The sequence below is a fragment of the Gymnoscopelus microlampas genome, assembly GCF_963454915.1.
Source record: "Gymnoscopelus microlampas genome assembly, chromosome: 9".
Taxonomy (NCBI): domain Eukaryota; kingdom Metazoa; phylum Chordata; class Actinopteri; order Myctophiformes; family Myctophidae; genus Gymnoscopelus; species Gymnoscopelus microlampas.
This window is the reverse complement of record NC_139946.1, coordinates 9,559,229-9,576,880: the sequence shown is the minus strand read 5'-3', so window position 1 is coordinate 9,576,880 and position 17,652 is coordinate 9,559,229. Positions and strand designations below refer to the sequence as shown.

Sequence of the window (17,652 nt, the reverse complement as noted above, 5' to 3'; positions counted from 1 at the left end):
TCTTAATATTTTTGCTTAAGAGTGGTTGGACATTATTATCAGCTATCAGCCATTAGAATTTCATCATCGCAGCGATTGCACTAAATTTCACTTTCAATAATTGCTTTACACTGTACTGGGGCGCCGAAAACACAATTGAGACATTTTAAGACTATTTTGGAACCTGCAGACACCCTGGCTAGATCCCCACCTCGATGGTCTTCCTCTTGATCTTTTTCTGGTGTTCCAGGCGTTCCTTCTCTCTCTCCACAGCTCTGGTGGACTCCCTCAGTCTCTCCAGGTCTTGTTGGTACGTCTCCCTCTGCCTCTCCAGCTCCGCCCTCTCCTCCGCCCGCCGTTCCTGTGTCACAGGTGAGAGAGTCAACGTTAGCGATGCTCCATCATCTATAGCAGTGGTTCTCAAACCTTTTCATGTCAAGGACCCCCCAAATTGTATTATATTTGGCCATGGATCCCCATCTGAAAATATTTTGTGCCAGGGACCCCCAGAAGAGAAGATTTGTGAAAAAAAAAAAAAACACTTTCAGGATTTTTCCATTTCTTTTCAAAAATAGCAGATTACAAGCTCGCAGCGCGTCACACATTTTGTTGGGGGCTCCCTGGAACATCCCCCCGCCCCCCCCCCCCCCCATCGACCACATTTACACGGCGGCCATTTTGCTCTCACGTCACTCTCACTCACACACACACACACACACACACACACACACACACTAGAGATGCGCAGATTGCGGTTTGAGCCGCAGATAACCACAGTTTGGGCGGGTTTGGGTCAATCAAATATAATTATTAATTCACATTGGATAAACCGTGGGTGAAATAATGCGGGAAATAAATTAATGACATCTATCTATAGGCCTATTATAGCTTTTAAAAAGCAGGAAATCTTGCTGTGCGTGCGTTTGTAGTATTTTAATACGTCATTTTCCATCAGGTCCAAATTAGCCGCTTAAAACACGTGCTTTGCGTGCACTGTGTTGTTGTTGTTGTTGTCGTCGTTGTCGTTGTTGTTTTGAAGCGGAAGGAGGACCCCTTGCCGGCAAAGGCAGCTAATGCTATAGTGAGAGACAAACTTAATGGAGGGCCTGGACCGCTGGCGTAGCGGTCCAGGCACCTAGGCTCAGTGTAGCCTGACAGTGTGTCGCGGGTTGAAGTCACAATCCCGACGGCCTTTGCTGCGTGTCACTCCCCATCACTCTCCCCATTTCCTGTCAGCGTACTGTCCTGTCAATAAAGGCATAAAAGCCCCCCCCCCCCCCCCCCCGGCCCCCCCTCCCAAAAAAAAAAACTTAATGGAGGATTTAAAACAAAATTAATAAAAGGAGAGAGGAATAAAAGTTTGGCGTGGGAGTGATTTAGTGAAGTTCTTAACCCTGCCAACGACTGGATATGCCGTTACTATGGATAATGCATACAGTCACTACATCGGTGATCGCGACAGTGGTGAGCGACATTGTTTGTACAAATATGTATAGAATCCCATGTGTATCCCTGCGGTGCGGCTAATGGTGCGAATGCGGATCTATAAATAGGATGATATAATGAGTGAGGTTGGAAAAAGCCCATCCGCGCATCTCGCACACACACACAGGCACGGCGCTGTGCATCTTCTCCCCAAACAAACTCACACATGATGGGATAAACAACTTTCAGAGTATGGGATGTGTGGTTTCCCCTGCTGGAGCCTGGAGCAGACCCATGGATTAAAGCAAAATAAAATCTCACGACTGAAAGAATGTGCATGGCCATGTCTTATTATGTGATTTGTGAAACAGTGTGAAAGGAGCCCTCCCCACACTAGCGCCGTTTCCTAAACAATTAACACTATATGTCAAATGAATCTTTTTTATGTTTTAGTGCTGCTGTTCTACATACTGCCCAACCGGGTGAAGAAATCACAGATTGAGGCTTTAACCTTTGCTTTTATGACATATCCGAGACCATTAGGGCAGGGGTCTTCAACAGGAGGTCCGGGACCCCTGGGGGGTCCTCAGAGTTACTAAAGGGGGTCCGCCAAATCTTTGTGTGATATGATTTTTTTTTTACATTAACCACTTGAACCCTAGCATCACTTTTCTGAGGACAACTTTAGCCAAAAATAGCAGATCTACAAGCTCACAACGCCTCGCAGCGCGAGGCGTTGTGAGCTTGTAGATCTGCTATTTTTGGCAGAGAGTTATAGGTGTCAAGGGAAAAAAGAGCAGAAAAGTGTATCTGAAACACAATATTATACAATATAGAGGGGGTCCCTGCTTCATCTCTCTCTCAGCTAGGGGGTCCTTGGCCTGAAAACGTTGAAGACCCCTGCATTAGGGTTTTATGGAAAATACCTCTAAACATTTTTGCTAGTTTCACAACTTCAAATGCTCCAATCTTTGAAAATATTAACCGAAAAAAAAACGAAAAAGACATGCTGGCTTCTATGGAATCCAAGAGACCGAAATCAGTCGTGGCGACTGAGAACTTGAATTCATGCAGACCACCGTGGCGTGTTGCTTTTCTCACCTCCAGCCTTCGGCACTCATCCTCCCTCTGCCGGAGCCTGGCCTCTGTGGCCTCGGCCTGCTGCCGGTGCCTCTCCCGCTCCCTCTCCCAGCGCTGCTGCTCCTGGCGGTGTTGCGACTGCAGCTTCTGGAAGCTGGCCAGCTCCTCGCGCTGCAGGGCCAGGGTCCGCTGCTTCTCCTGCTCCAGGAAGACGTTCCCCCGGTGCCGGCCCGGCAGGGCGGCCCTCTCGGTCAGCGAGGCGCGCTGCAGCTCGATGTGACTGTCCTGCTGCGAGACGATGGCCTGGAGGAGGTGGGAGGTTTTAGTTTTGTTTTTTTGTTCCAGGATTCCTGACAGTTTGGGTAATTTCTAGTGTCACACCAGTGGTGGAAAAAGTACTCAAATGTCTTACTTAAGTAAAAGTATCAATACCGCAATGTAGAAATACTCTGTTCCAGAATTAAAAATGTACTTGAGTAAAATATATAAAAATATACTTAAAGTACAAAAGTAAAAGTACTCATTATGCAGAATGTCCCATTTCACAATATTTAAAATGTATACAAATCTTTTGAAAATAGCCAATCTACAAGCTCACAATGTGTCGCGAAGCGGCTATTTTCTCCCTCTCTCTCTCTATAGATATATATATATATATAGAGAGAGAGAGACAGACAGACAGACAGAGACAGAGACAGAGAGAGAGAGAGAGAGAGAGAGAGGACTGATGGTGTCTGTGGTGGAGTAAAAGTATATTATTTGCCTCTTAGATGTAGTGGAGTAGAAGTAAAAGTATTGCAAATTGGAAATACTCAAGTGAAGCAAAAATGCCTCAGAATTATACTCAAGTACAGTACTTGAGCAAATGCAATTAGTTACTTTACGCCACTGTGTCACACAGACATGAGGCCAGTAGCCTGCATTACAAGTTACAACCATCGGACTTGCTAGTATGAAAAATGTCCACGTTTATGGGAGCGTATGCACACGCTTTAATTTTCTAAACTAAACACACACTGCAGAGCTCAGAGAATGTGGTTAAAACCACCTTTGCTGTTCAGCTGAACAGTATCACAGAAAAACAAAATCAAAACATACAATTCACTGGTACATCCTTCTGATAACTCATAGACTCCTCTCTGGCGTCTAGGCTTGTCAAGTGTGAAAAGTGTGTCTGTCCTGCTCATTTTTCACAGCGCACACAAGCTAAAGAACACAAGCTAAGATCAAAAGGGGGTTCACATGCAGTACACCCCCCTCACACATGATATTAATATTTCCATCCAAACGTCAAGTGAATTTTTCATACACGTTTCAAATACCACCAAAAGTAAACATCATGTATTTGGTACGTTACCATCACTTGGTCTAGTGTGATAAATGAACTGCATGAATGTAGAATGTGGGTAAACCAAATACAAACATCAGCAATAACAAATATTATTACTAGGAATGTTGACTGCAGCAAAAGTGGTTACATCACTATTTGGTTGAAAAGAGTAAAGAAAAATGTTTCCCTCCCCATTTATCACTTTAAGTCCTTTGACAATCTTTTCCAACACTGACAATCAAAACATCTTTTTCTATATTGAGGATTTTGGGCTGGACCTGCAAGAACCAGCCCTACAGACACATGTCATTGACTGACTGACTCGGTCAACAGATAATTACAATAGTTACAATTAATTAATAATTTCTCTTTCAAATCAAACAACCCAAGATATGATATAAACTATTGCTCTTGCATCTACTGTACAGTCATAACCTTTTCTTTAGTAACATTAATAATGCCATGTGATATACTATTTCACCACACTTCCAACAACAAATATCCTGGCACCAACTACCGAAAAGATGCCCATCGGAACGCATGCCCCTACGGTTATGCAATACCTTTGTACCCGTGGTCTGAGAACTTAGTGCAGTACCCATTATCATAGCACTTGGAGGACAGTCTATGACGTCAATACTATTACGATAAATCGATGGCATCAGGGATGTCAATCATCATGTCGATGTGTATATTGTCGTAAAACAGACACGGACAGACCAACATAGCTGATCTGACCGACTTCCCACTTGGCGCATCACTCCCACACATCTTCGGCAATACGTACAGCGAGTTTGAATTCGGTCAGTCAGATGGTTCTCGAGATAGGCGGGGGACACATGGACACACAGAGATTCCGTGCCTTTATAGATAGACACTTCCATTGACTATCCCACTAACAAATGTGCTACAATTTCACAAACTGACCATAAAAGGTCTAGCCATATACTGGGTTTGACCCGGTCTACAGATTAGCCATTTTCTGTTCAGCTCGTCTTGTGAGATGCATTACAGTTGGCATGAAAACTAATTCAGAGGAGGACACATGGTCTCTAGGGGTGTGCCGATATATCGTCCCGCGATATATCGCGATACGTTTTCGCGACGATATGTATCGTTTTGGAAAAAAAAAATATCGTTTTTGAAAAAAAAAAAAAATTTTTTTTTTTTTTTTTTTTTTTTTTACAATCATAATAATCAGGCATGCAAACGGCCCCGAAGTGAAAAGAGTGACAACATGTTTTTTTTTCGGGTCAGGTGTCATACTATTTGGATTCAAAACGGCTATTGTAGCTGAAAAGCTACAAGTTTGCATGTCTGAATAATGCAAAAACAGAATTATTTGTTTGCATTTTCTTTTTTTCTCCTCCATATATTTTCATAATAAAAAAAGTGCGTATCGTATCGTATCGAAATCGTATCGAAGTTGTGAGCCAAATATCGTATCGTATCGTTTCGTGAAATTAGTGTATCGGCACACCCCTAATGGTCTCTAGTGACACCGACGTCTCACCTGTAGGCTGTAGAGTCTCTGGGACAGCATCAGCACTCTGTCAAAGAACTGAAAAGGCAAAAACAGAAACAAAAAGTCAAACAACCACCAATGCCACCACCAGGCAATGCAGCAAATTTATGCCATCAACCAGCCACTGAGATGATGTACATTTTCAATCTGAATATTAAATCTGGTAATGTGTCCACACCAAGAATGATAACCATAATGAGAATGTTGTGAGCAGCCACACTGAGCGATAACGTTCGGTAAACATGTTGAACGTAGGTGATGTACTGAACGTGACTTGTTGAACGTGAGGCCCTGTACATTCAGATGGGTTTTGATTGGCTGTCAGTGTTTCGCTCTGAAAAGGATGCCAATGACATCCACTTGACGATTTATAAAATAAGAGCAAGGAGCTAACCTCAGCCTCGGGGAAGGAGTTGGACCAGATGCGGTTCCAGCTGGCTGGGGAAGAGCAGCAGCTCTCATCAACCTGAGCAACAAGATAGACAACAACAAGTCATACACAGATTACAAAACAGTGACAGAAACCTTACCGATGGTAAACCAAAATGGTGTATAATGTACTGTACTAACACGTAGGATCAGTAAGGTTGAAAGTCAGCGTGTTTAAGGTGACTGTGTGAAATATGGCTGGGTTATGCTTGCTCCACCAGAGTGAGGTCATCCTATTTTGTCAGTCTGCTGGTTCTTAGGGCTCCGAATCTTGCACTAAGGTTAATCCGATGTTCAGGAAATATTGTTTCAGTGTTTAGGGCTTAATCTATTTATGAGCAAACACAGTTACCTAAGAGAGCAAGGTTAAAGTCAAATGAGGACATGGAAACTTTCTGTGACGAATGACTTGGCTAGGTCTGGACATTGTTATTTACAGAAAATACCTGGGGGGGGGGGGGTAGGGGGGGGTAGTGCTTGCATGTGTGTTCACCTTGTTCACCTTAAATGTGTGACATGTTATGTGTGTGTTTAATGCATATGGTGCGTGTATGTCTATGCCGATAGTCTGTGTGTAGTCATAGTGTGTATAGAGTGGTACATGTGTAACCATCATGGTGTGTGTGTGTTGATCTCTCACCGTCTGCTCCAGGGTGTGGCTGCCACAGATTTCTTTGAGCTGAGGGTCAGAGCTGGCTCTCTGGCTCCTGTCTCTACCATAAGATTTCTTCTTCTTCACATTGCCATCTGGCGCGCGTGCACACACACACACACACACACACACACACACACACACACACACACACACACACACACACACACACACACACACACACACACACACACACACACACACACACAGATAAAGACACAGATAAAGACACAAACACACAGAAATACACAAATAAACCAAAAGATGGACGAGCACAACACAGGCATATAACAAACAGATACACCAAAACATGAACAAACATTAGCCCATTAACGTCTATTACCTGTTTCCTAGGCTGTGTGTTTTCCACTTCCTGTCGATTTGATCCAATGAAACTGGTCAGATGACCAATGATATCCAATGAAATCGACAGGAAGTGGAAAACACACAGCCTAGGAAACAGGTGAATAGACGTATAAGAATGCACCCAACATGGTGTTTTGTTGCTGATGTTTGTGCACCAAGTCTAAAACTAAATACCCAACTGACTAAATAACTATCTATATCAGTCAATAAATTCAATGGAAACAACAAACAGGCTTGAATTTCTCCCATTTATTTTTGTAGTTGAGAATAGCAGGTATAAAGGCCTTTAGAAAGTGGACTTCCTCAGAGCGTGGTGTGCGCTGGACTCACTCTTGTGGAGGATGGCTGGCCTGCTATCGTAGCCCCCGAAGGTGTCTGCTCTCCTGGGCAGAGCCCCGGAGGTGTTCCCTTCCTCTGACCGCGGAGCTGGAGCCTCCTCCCTCACTCCGGACTGCAGCAGTTTCTGAAGGTTCTCCACTGGGATGGAGGGATGGGAAATACATAGATGTACAAGTATATACAGAACGTAAACTGGCAATTCATGTGGGCACAGTACACGTAAAATTCACACAATTTAATGTTGCCAATTGCAATTCTCTGGGGAATTGTGTGGAGAACAATGAGAAACACGTTGTGAATCTTTGTCTGAGAGTGCCTCTGTGTGTCCTACCCTCAGTGATGGCTCCTTTGAGCAAGGTCTCCCCCTGCTGGAGGTCAGAGGCGTCACCTCGGAGCAGCAGCCTGGAACGGGAGGCAGTGTCCTCCAGCCCGGCCACAGACTCTGCCATGTCTGCAAAAAGCTGTAGCTTCTCAGTCAGAGCCTGGATGATCACCGTGTCTTTTTGGCTCAGACGCTCTGGGAGTTAGGAAAGGAATTTGTGAATGAAGTGGAATAGCATATGGCCACTTTTATAACTTCTTACCCTGGATGAGGATCTGACATTTTGTCATGAAACCACCATAAACAAATAAAAACAAACAAACAGACGCATAAATAAAAGTAGTTACATGCTATGATGAACCTGGATCCCTCAATGACAAAAGTTTAAAAATCCACTGAAAACTAAAGTAACCTGATGATTTTTCAGATTAGTGTGATGCATGAGCACCTCCTAGTGGGCAAAGAAGGCAATTTTAGGGGAAGTGTCCACAGAAGGTGTGTTTTTGTTTTTTAGCTGCCATGCATTTCTATGGTTACGACACGCTACAGCACTCTCCTTCCCAGTGGCCAAGCATCGTGCTTCAAACACTCTTGTTTTTTTGCAGAGCACTCTGAGCACTACAAGCAGAAGATATGTAATCTTTTAGAGAGGAGTGTTGCTCATCAATCTCAGGTCTTAACCTCCTGTCTGGCAACCCTGTCATTTACGACCTGATGTTTACGTTGTTTCCACTAGGCCATTTGTGTTAATAACACACATGCCACAACGTTTGACCACAGCAACTGCCCCATAGTCCTTCATTCCTGATGCTGAGCCGCTGAAGACAGGGTATTATTCCTCATTAAGGTTCTGCTGTTATTCTCACTGTCAAGTCATTTGCTAGTTTACCTTGGAAGTCTTTAAACCTGGCAGCTCGTGCCTCCTCCTCCTCACTGAACAGCCTCTCTTCAGTATGTGGACAGCTGTGGACAAGAAGGAGAGAGTGGTGGATCATTAACACACTTTAGGAGTATTGCTCTAGTACTTAAAGGCGGTGCAATTCAGGAGAACATGTGCGGCCAACATTTTGCGTCTCCGTGTTAAATGTGGTTTACCTCTCGACAGCTTGTCGAATGTGGCTCATCCAGGTGTTTCTCTCCTCCTTGGAAGTGGTGTGGATCTCGTACATCTCCGGCTCACTGGAGGAGGCACAGATGAGGAACATGGCCTTCTCCTCGTGAGCCACCTCCCTGACAATCAGCTTTTGGAGAGAGATCACTGGCGGCTTGTTGTCCTAGAATGGAGAGAGCGCGAGCGAGAAATGACATGATTTCTGATCATTCGTCTGTTGTGTAAATTGATTGACTGATATTTAAGTCATGAATTGAAATATTCTGAACTGAAACAGAAGTGAAAAGATTTCTGATGGTATCAAATGTCCAACAGGGATAATGCGTTCTCATTTACACCTGACTGCAGTAGTTGTCATGCTACACATAAATAGCATATAGGGATAAACTACTCACCACTGTAGCAAACACATATCTCTGGTCTTTCTCTTGCAGCAAGAGCACCACATCGGACAACAGCACTGCCAGAATTTCTACAGGGGTGGAAATATGAAATTGCCTGTACCACACAATGTAGCTACATTGATATATGAAAGCCATACACTGATAAACATTTGTCCAATTATCAAAATAAAAAGGTTTGACACATTATACCTACTACGTATATGTTAGGCATTATGCATGGCTTTTAGCAATGACAATGTCTCCCTAAACAAGATTAATGCCAGTACTACATAGACTAGATCACCGTTCATAAGCACACTACCGGACAACAGCATGACAGTATATCAGTACCTTTGAGTCTACCAGAGGCAGCTTTCCAGTTGACGGTGCCCTCGTGCAGGAGCCGCCTCCTGCCCTGCGCCAGGTCCTCCCTGCGGCACACGCGGCCATCTTTGAACTTGCCCAGCACCTTGGGCTCCATCTTGTTGTGGATGTCCCGCAGTCGAGAGGCCTTCTCGTAGACATTGACCAGTGTGTCAACCCGGACGATGGTGTCTTTGATCAGACCCAGCGCCCGGGTCAGCTCCTCATGTTCCTCAGTACCGGCTGGAGACACAACGCACACAGCTTAGATCAGTGGTACCCAAACAACGGGTCGGGACCCAATTGAGGGCCGCGGAACGATTTTTGTGGGTCACGAGTAAATATCACCCCTTTTTTGTTTTCTTTTTTATTCTTTTCAAAAAATAAAATACAAAATATTCAGAGTTGTTCAATACAGAGAAATTCAAACCTTTTTATTCAAAAGAATTTCATAAATACAATTTAAACAAAATTTAAACAATACTTTTAAGCGAAAGAGAAAATATTTTCACTAGTTTGAGTCCCGGGGAGACATCAAATTTCTCTTTTGGGTCACAGGCTAAACAGTTTGGGAACCACTGGCTTAGATGGAGCAATTCGCAAGACTCTCCCTGATGCCACTACCGAAGCAAGTTATAACTAAATGAATGAGACCGCAATACTCTACTTTCCTTCTCATCATCATCCACTCAGGGCTGGGAGTTATTTTGCAAAAACTACCTTCACTTTCTGTGTAGCTTAGCTGTCATGGAACCCAGAGATTAAGTTGTGAGGCAAGAAATAAGGACTTGAGAATGTGCGCAGCGCACTTTACCTTCAGTGTTTTGTAGAATGCGTTCCACTAGCACTGGATACTTGGTGATGCGCTGCGTCACCAGCAGAATACACTCGGTCACTCCTAACCTCCGCACAATGGACAGATTGTTGAGTTTCTGACAGGTAAAAACAGAGCAGAACCGTATTTTAGAATAGGAAACTTTCCCTCTCAGATAGTGGATTTCAAATGAAAGCAGAAGAATGCCAATGCTCACTCGTATGAGGTGCTGGAACTTCTTGTTGTTTTGCAGCTGTTCTTTGTAGTAGCTGACAGCCTCGTTGTGGTGGCTACAGAAATCTCCATAGCACTCCTTCATCCTGTCTCCTACATCACCTGAGAACTGGAGAACAAAAACAGTCATCTCTGATGCCCAGAAGGCTCATTATTCTGTTGTCTGAACCCATTAAGACCGGGAACGCATCTGTGTGTCATTTTAAGATTTCTTTAGCTATTCAAAAATAGCAGATATACAAGCTCATAGCGCGGCACTGAGTGCCGCGCTATGAGCTTGTAGATCTGCTATTTTGGAAAACATTTGTGCAAATCTTTGAATATATACATATAATATACATCTAAACATTTTAAACTAAAATGTCTGCTTCTGGAGGTCCCTGGAACAAAATATTTTACAAACGTTCCATTTAAAAAAGATATACATTCAAAGATTTGCAATACTTTCACGATTTTATATAGCAGATCTACAAGCTCACAGTGCCACGCAATGAGCTTGTAGATCTGCCATTTTGAATAGCCAAAGACATCTAAAATGACAGAGATGCATTCCCGGATTGAATGGGTTAATGTTTGTGCGAACAACCTAGTGTATGCATGTCATGTTGGGTATGTATGTAAATAATCTTGAACAGTGTCCTTGGCTTGTGCATGTGTGTGCGTGAATATCTGCATGCACTGTCGCCTCCCTACCTGTGTGATCAGTATATCGGCCAGTCTATTGATAGAGTAGTTCCTGTCATTGGGTGACAGAAGGCCCTCTCGACGGCGTTCTTTGAGGCGGGACAGGAAGTTGGTGTGGAGTTCCAGAAGTTTCTCCAGCCGAGGGAAGAGACAGTCCAACCTGCCCGGGTCCATCTGTAGGTTCTCCTTCAGCTCTTGGATGTACACGCACAGCATGATCTTCAGGGTCCTCACGTGGTGCATCTCTGTCTGCATCAATTCTATATCAAGGCACAGAAACATTATTAATGCTACTTTTATTTTTAGAGGCATCCAATGGACTATGGTTTCTATGGTGTCCTCACAAACTCAATGGTCAATGCTGTTTCCTATTTAGAGCTTCAGCCATATTATCGTACATGAACATTAGATGGCCATTTGGACCTTTTTTGGTAAATGTTTAACCTTTGGACTGTGGGCAGTTAACCGCAGTTAACCGTATATGACGTCATATCAATAAATAAAGTTTCAGTCCCATGTGGAATTGTTTATGTTGGATTACCCATCTCAAGCAAGTTTCAAGTCTCTGCAAGCGGAGTTTCATACAATACTGGAATCAATGGAATTCAGTGGCTCCAAAATTCAAACAAACCAATTGTGTGCTTCAGTAAATGTTAAGCAGTAATGACTTGTATACCTGTAGTCATAGTCAACGGGCTAAACATGCCAGATCACCGGTATGGTCCTTATTATGTTGATACTAGTATCTAATTTCTGTTTCTCTTAATAATTGTCCTTCTTGTAAATTTGTTATCTTCTTTTTCATTTTCTGATACACATGGGAGTTGCCAGCTGCTTCTTTTCACCTGACTTTGAGAAGTTTCACCAAGTGAGTGTAAAATGTGTTGAGGAACACACTGTCCCTCCCAGTACTACTCCCTACTGAACAGGGATTGCAGCAAACAGTCACTATTACAGTCACTATTGCAGCAACAGAGAACGCCCTCCCCTGCCGGCTTCCCACCCACAAATACGGCCAATTTTGTTGTATTGTGTTATTAAACTAGGTTCGTACACCTACTGTATGTACTGTAGAACTCTGCCGTGCATGTCAGAGGAAAGGCTAGTGGGTGAGGTGAGAGCAGGTATGTCATTGGCATTTTAATGTAATGTAGGCACCTAGAACCAAGAACCAACTCTAACAGCAATAACCAGATCATGAAGCCTTTCCCCCCCATATTTTGTCAATTCAATTGTCAATTCAAATGAGCTTTATTGGCATGAGATAACATAAGTTTAGGTAGCCAAAGTGTCAAGTGTCAAAATATAATAAAAACAGTTGAAAATGGGGAAGGTATATACAGTTGGAGGGGGTACATTGTGTAAACAGAGCTATGTCCCATTGCGTCGTTATATACGTGTTACATGTACAGGGTATAAAGCTTTTTGAGAAAAATAGCAATATTTTTGGGTCACTTTGGGACAAATAGCAGCATTTTTTATATAATATACAAAATGTTGTCAATATCCCAATTCCCAACTTTTCCCACACACGTGTCACTGCTAAAACCTACAGTTGGTCATGTGGGAGGGTCTAGATCACTGTTTCCCTGTGGGTCGCGGACCAATTTTTAAAGTAAATACCCCTTTATTTCTTGGTTCCTAAATTTGTTTTTTTATTATTTGAAAAGATTATAAAAAAAATCACAAAGATCACAAAAATGTTAACATTTTTCATAAGTAAAAATAAATTCAAATGTTTAAAAAAAAAAATCACACCCAGCGTGAAGAGAGTGGTGCCTTTGAAAGTGTAACTGGTTGCATCCTTGTGTTGCAATCAGCAACAATATGTTGTCACGTGACACGTGACAACATATTGTCACGTGAAGCTTGACCAATCATACGGACGGACATACGGACGGACATACGGACGGACGGACATACGGACACAGTCAAATGTAGGAGTGGTTGGCACCACTCAAAAAGTATTCCATAAAATAAAATAAAAATGATATCCTTTAATACTTTTAAGAAGTAGTGAAAATAGCAGATCTACAAGCTCACAACACTTCGCATCGTGACGTGTTGCGAGCTTGTAGATCGGCTATTTTCACTAGTTTGAGTCCCGGGGACATACAATTTCTCTTTTGGGTCTCGAGCTAAACGGTTTTGGCACCACTGGTCTAGATGAGCACGTCTCCTGTGACACACATGAAGTTGTCAGCCACTTCTTTTCTCTTGAGAGTGAGGAGTGAACACATGCGGAGGAACACACTATCTGAGCTAGTTCTTCTCCCTGCTGAAAAGCTGACCAAACTTTAAGAGTTTCTAGTGCAGCAACAGTCAAGAGTTCGCCCTCCCCTGCCAGCTTTCCACCCCAAACGCGGCGAATTGCATTCGTTGGACGCTCGGCCATGCCAGACGCACCATGGAGAGTTCAAACCCCTAGACCAGGGGTCTTCAACGTTTTCAGGCCAAGGACCCCCTAGCTGAGTGAGAGATGAAGCAGGGACCCCCTCTATATTGCATAAAATTGTGTTTTAGATTAAACCTTTTTTGTTTACTTGGTCTGCTCTTTTTTCCCCCTACACCTCTTTGCCAAAAAATAGCTAAATAAATAGCAGATTTATAGCTAAATAGCAGATCTACAAGCTCACAACGCCTCGCAGCTCGAGGCGTGTAGATCTGCTTGTAGATCTGCTATTTTTGGCTAAAGTTCTCCTCAGAAAAGGGATGCTAGGGTTCAAGTGGTTAAGGTAAAAAAAAAAACATCACACAAAGATTTGGCAGACCCCCTGTAGTAACTCTGAGGACCCGCTAGGGGTCCAAGACCCCCTGTTGAAGACCCCTGCTCTAGACTCCACAGTGGTGAGCAGGAACTTTCCCCCATACAGATCATGTAATCTTGACAATATAGACTCACCGTAGATCACATCTTGTCTCTTCACCATTTCTTTAGTAAGGTTCTTCACATACTGCTGGTCGACCGCAATACTCCAGGACTCGGCTTCCAGGTCCTGAGCGTCTGATTCCAGATCAGCTCGCACTGCTGCATAGTGAACATCTGCCGGAAGGAACCAAGGCATCAGTAACCATGATAGACTGCAGTGATCAAATCTATTGAACCCTAATCTGTCTACAAGTATGAGAGTATTTTTTTCTGTTCCTCCAGTAGTGGTACAGGCTCCAGTTGGCATAAATAATAAGTTGGACACAATGGTGTGTTTGTACAATAACAGGCCTAACAGGCCCAACTTGGAAGTAAAATAAATCGAATCATGTGGCTCTCCAGTTTCACATGGGAACAGCATGGTTCTTACATTCAGAGTTAAATTAACACAGAGGATTTTACAGTGTAGATTGGAGTCCCAGAGAACTCATATCAAATGGGGGTCCGGTGGACTATTGCATGTCAAACTGGGGGTTTGTGAAATAAAACAGTTTGAGAACAACCTCCTGAGACCCAGCATCAGCTTTTTATAAATGTTCTCCAATGCTATACATGGATGTGACTCTATTGAGTCCTGTTCCGTACAGAGGACAACCATAGCTTTCCAATGATGTATCATGAGTGGGCGTGCGGCCATGTCGGGGGTGTGGCCACACCCCCACACCTGATATCATCATTGGATAGCCTCGGAGATCCTCTATACACGAATCCACGGCGCGCAGCCATTGCTGCGGTCTGAACGCTACGCGGACGTAAGACCGCAGCAATGGCGGCGCGCAGGGCAGCGCGCCGTGGATTCGTGTATAAAGAAACAACAGGACTCAATAGAGTCACATGTATAGTAATAGAGAAAATAAGCAAAAAGTGATGTCCACTACAGAGGACAAAAATGAATTGCTGGGTCTCAGGAGGAGATATACAATGATTGAAATCCTACTGGGAGAGCCTTTTAGAAAAGAGCAGATCTGCTGCTGCGCGGAAGTACAGTAGCTCTTTCATAAAAAGGGTGTGTCTAATATTAAAACATGCCTTGTAACACAGCAGCAGGCAAATAATATGCAAGATAGTACCCAGTCAGCCTCTCTCTCTCCCACACACTCACGCTTAATGAGACAGTGAGAGGTGACTTGTGACTCCCACATACATTCTCCTCCCTGTCTAAAAGAGACATCATACCGACACACTAACCCTCCCAGTGTTTCCCCTACTGTATATGCACTTTGCAGTGGCATCTGCTGAATTATAATAAAACATTACGAGAAGACAGGACAGCCCAAGTGATAGTGGATTTGTGCGGCCGATGCTGATATTAATGAGTGTCAAGGATAATTGAAGTGTATTTTCCTAAGTGTTGAGACACCTTATATGTAAGCCAAGACAAACATTTGCCCTGCTCATTACTGTGCAAAAATGCACTGTATATACTTAGGCCTCTAGAGCCCTTCTGGTCGCTATAAAACACACAGAAAAGAAACCTCACAGCAGGGTGCACTTTGAGAGCATGCTTCACAGTTTGCAAACATGCTAAACCACCGCTGCTACAACTCTATAACATTCTTAATTATGAAATGGAGTTGATGTAACGTATATGCTATCATTTCAATTAATCAAATCTTCAAGCCTAGCAAGGCTGCTGGGGGCAACTTATCTCAGGTATTCATCACCAACCGCTGAATATACGCCAGTCAACTCACCCTCTACGATAATGGACTCTGTGGTGGAAGGAGCGATGGAAACGGTGTCTTCGTTGAAGCGTTTTAAGCGGTTGGTGTCGGTCTCGTCCATCTCCCCGGGCAGAGACCTGAGGGAAGACAACCATACGTCCAGAGTGGTACTGTATACTGTAGTCAAATTCTACTAATAACTTACTTCAGTCAAATTCTACCATTTCCGCAAGTCTCACTTTTTATTTAACCCATTCAATCCGGGAACACATCTCTGTCATTTTAGATTTCTTTGGCTATTTTTTGGGGAAAAATCATGGACATTTCGTGCAAATCTTTGAATATATATTTTTAAAGCGAACATTTGTAACTCAAATCTTTGCTTCTGGGGGATTCTACAAATGTCTTCTAAATCTCTAACAGTTTTTTGAAAAAACCTATGCTGCTTCATCAGTGGTTCTCAAAATATTTCATGTCAAGGACCCCCAAATTATATGTATTTGGCCTCGGACCCCCAACTTAAAATATTTTGTTCCAGGGACCCCCAGAAGCAAAGATTTGGGTTACAAATGTTCAATTTAAAAACTATATATTTAAAGATTTGCATACATTTTCACGATTCTTTCAAAAATAGCAGATCTACAAGCTCATAGCACTATGAGCTTGTAGATCTGCTATTTTTTAATAGCCAAAAAAATCTAAAAATGACACAGATGCTTCCCCGGTCTTAAAGGGTTAAGTTTATTCTCTCTATTTCTCTGTAGCTTTGCCTTCTTCTTCCGCACTCCTCTGTTTTTCACTGTTAACACCTTTCCTGCCTCTCCTGCTTTCTCTCCTCTGTCTCAGTACAGAGAAGGACAGGAGAGTGAACACATCTGCACAAACTCATTTGGAGAACAGACTTGGTTTCAAAGTGACACTTGTGCTTCGGTATGTTTTGTTAGCCGTAAATATACATCATAGGATGGCATATTTTAATACTGTTAAGGCTTGAGCAGGAACAACTAAATTCTGTAATTAGCCAGTATTTAAACGCAGCAAATCCTACAAACATAAAATTATGGGGGGAAATTTATCGGGCAATGGTTTATAACTTCTCTGTGGTAAGTGTGACGATAAGATAAGACAAAGAAGAGTGACACTAGCCATCTGCACTTGGTCTGACTGAGTCGTATATATATTCTATCAACTATAATCAAATATAAATATTCAACCTATCACCAGTTAATATTGAATGAATATATATCTATTGGAAATGAATATATATATGTATAAACTATCAAGAGAATATTAGACCAATTTACAGTATGTATATATACAGTGTCAGTCAGCCTTAATATCTCAAAATAATAATATCTCACATTTATATAGAGCTTTTCTAAGTACCCAAATACACTTTACATGGGGGGGGGGGGGGGGGGACAAAAGAAGATCAACTTTATTAGGAAAAACACTAAGAAAAGGCTAAGACTATGGAAGGGGGGTGTGCAGTTAACTGGGGGAAGCCATATTGAAGAGGTGGGTTTTTGAAAGAGTGGTTTTGAAAGTTTGGGGGCTGTGGGGGCTTCTCTGACAGTATTGGGGAGTGCATTCCAGAGGGTTGGGGCAGCAAAACCAAAAGCCCCATCGCCCCACGTATGGTGCTTGGTCTTGGGGAGCTCAAAGAGGTTGCCGTCACCAGACCTGCGGGAGCGCGAGGGGACATGACGCTTGAGGAGGTCGAAGAGTTAGGGGGAGCCAGATTGTTCAGTGGTGGTGGTAGTAGTAAATAAATGCCCTCAACAGTGCAAAGTGCAAATAAGCTGTGCTTGTAATACAGCTACATACTCAACCTTTTCAGGCCGTGACCCCCTAAAATAATCATATTTGAACTTGGGACCCCCGCACCCTGACAAGCACTTGGAATTGTAGGAGTTGAGGCATTACATTTTGTTTGACTCGGTTCCACAGATAAATATTATGAAAATAGCATATTTTTGTCCTCTTTCTTATATTATTTGACAATTTGGCCAATGTCTGACCA

At 43.0% G+C, this 17,652-nt stretch overlaps 1 protein-coding gene across 2 annotated transcripts in view; it reads right to left on the bottom strand.

Annotated features, from left to right (window-relative positions):
* Window positions 1-17,652, bottom strand: part of arhgef18b (rho/rac guanine nucleotide exchange factor (GEF) 18b) — a 65,763-nt gene that overhangs the window by 16,954 nt on the left and 31,157 nt on the right. For both annotated transcript variants that reach the window (XM_084067061.1, XM_084067060.1), the window contains exons 13-28: window positions 15,660-15,766; window positions 13,939-14,079; window positions 11,046-11,296; window positions 10,336-10,461; window positions 10,119-10,236; window positions 9,293-9,547; window positions 8,954-9,030; window positions 8,543-8,721; window positions 8,337-8,410; window positions 7,457-7,642; window positions 7,117-7,263; window positions 6,409-6,515; window positions 5,734-5,805; window positions 5,328-5,375; window positions 2,506-2,787; window positions 191-340 (exon numbers count right to left, since the gene is read on the bottom strand). In XM_084067061.1, coding sequence (XP_083923187.1) covers window positions 191-340; window positions 2,506-2,787; window positions 5,328-5,375; window positions 5,734-5,805; window positions 6,409-6,515; window positions 7,117-7,263; window positions 7,457-7,642; window positions 8,337-8,410; window positions 8,543-8,721; window positions 8,954-9,030; window positions 9,293-9,547; window positions 10,119-10,236; window positions 10,336-10,461; window positions 11,046-11,296; window positions 13,939-14,079; window positions 15,660-15,766 — 2,320 coding nt within the window. The remainder of the gene's footprint in view (window positions 1-190; window positions 341-2,505; window positions 2,788-5,327; window positions 5,376-5,733; window positions 5,806-6,408; window positions 6,516-7,116; window positions 7,264-7,456; window positions 7,643-8,336; window positions 8,411-8,542; window positions 8,722-8,953; window positions 9,031-9,292; window positions 9,548-10,118; window positions 10,237-10,335; window positions 10,462-11,045; window positions 11,297-13,938; window positions 14,080-15,659; window positions 15,767-17,652) is intronic.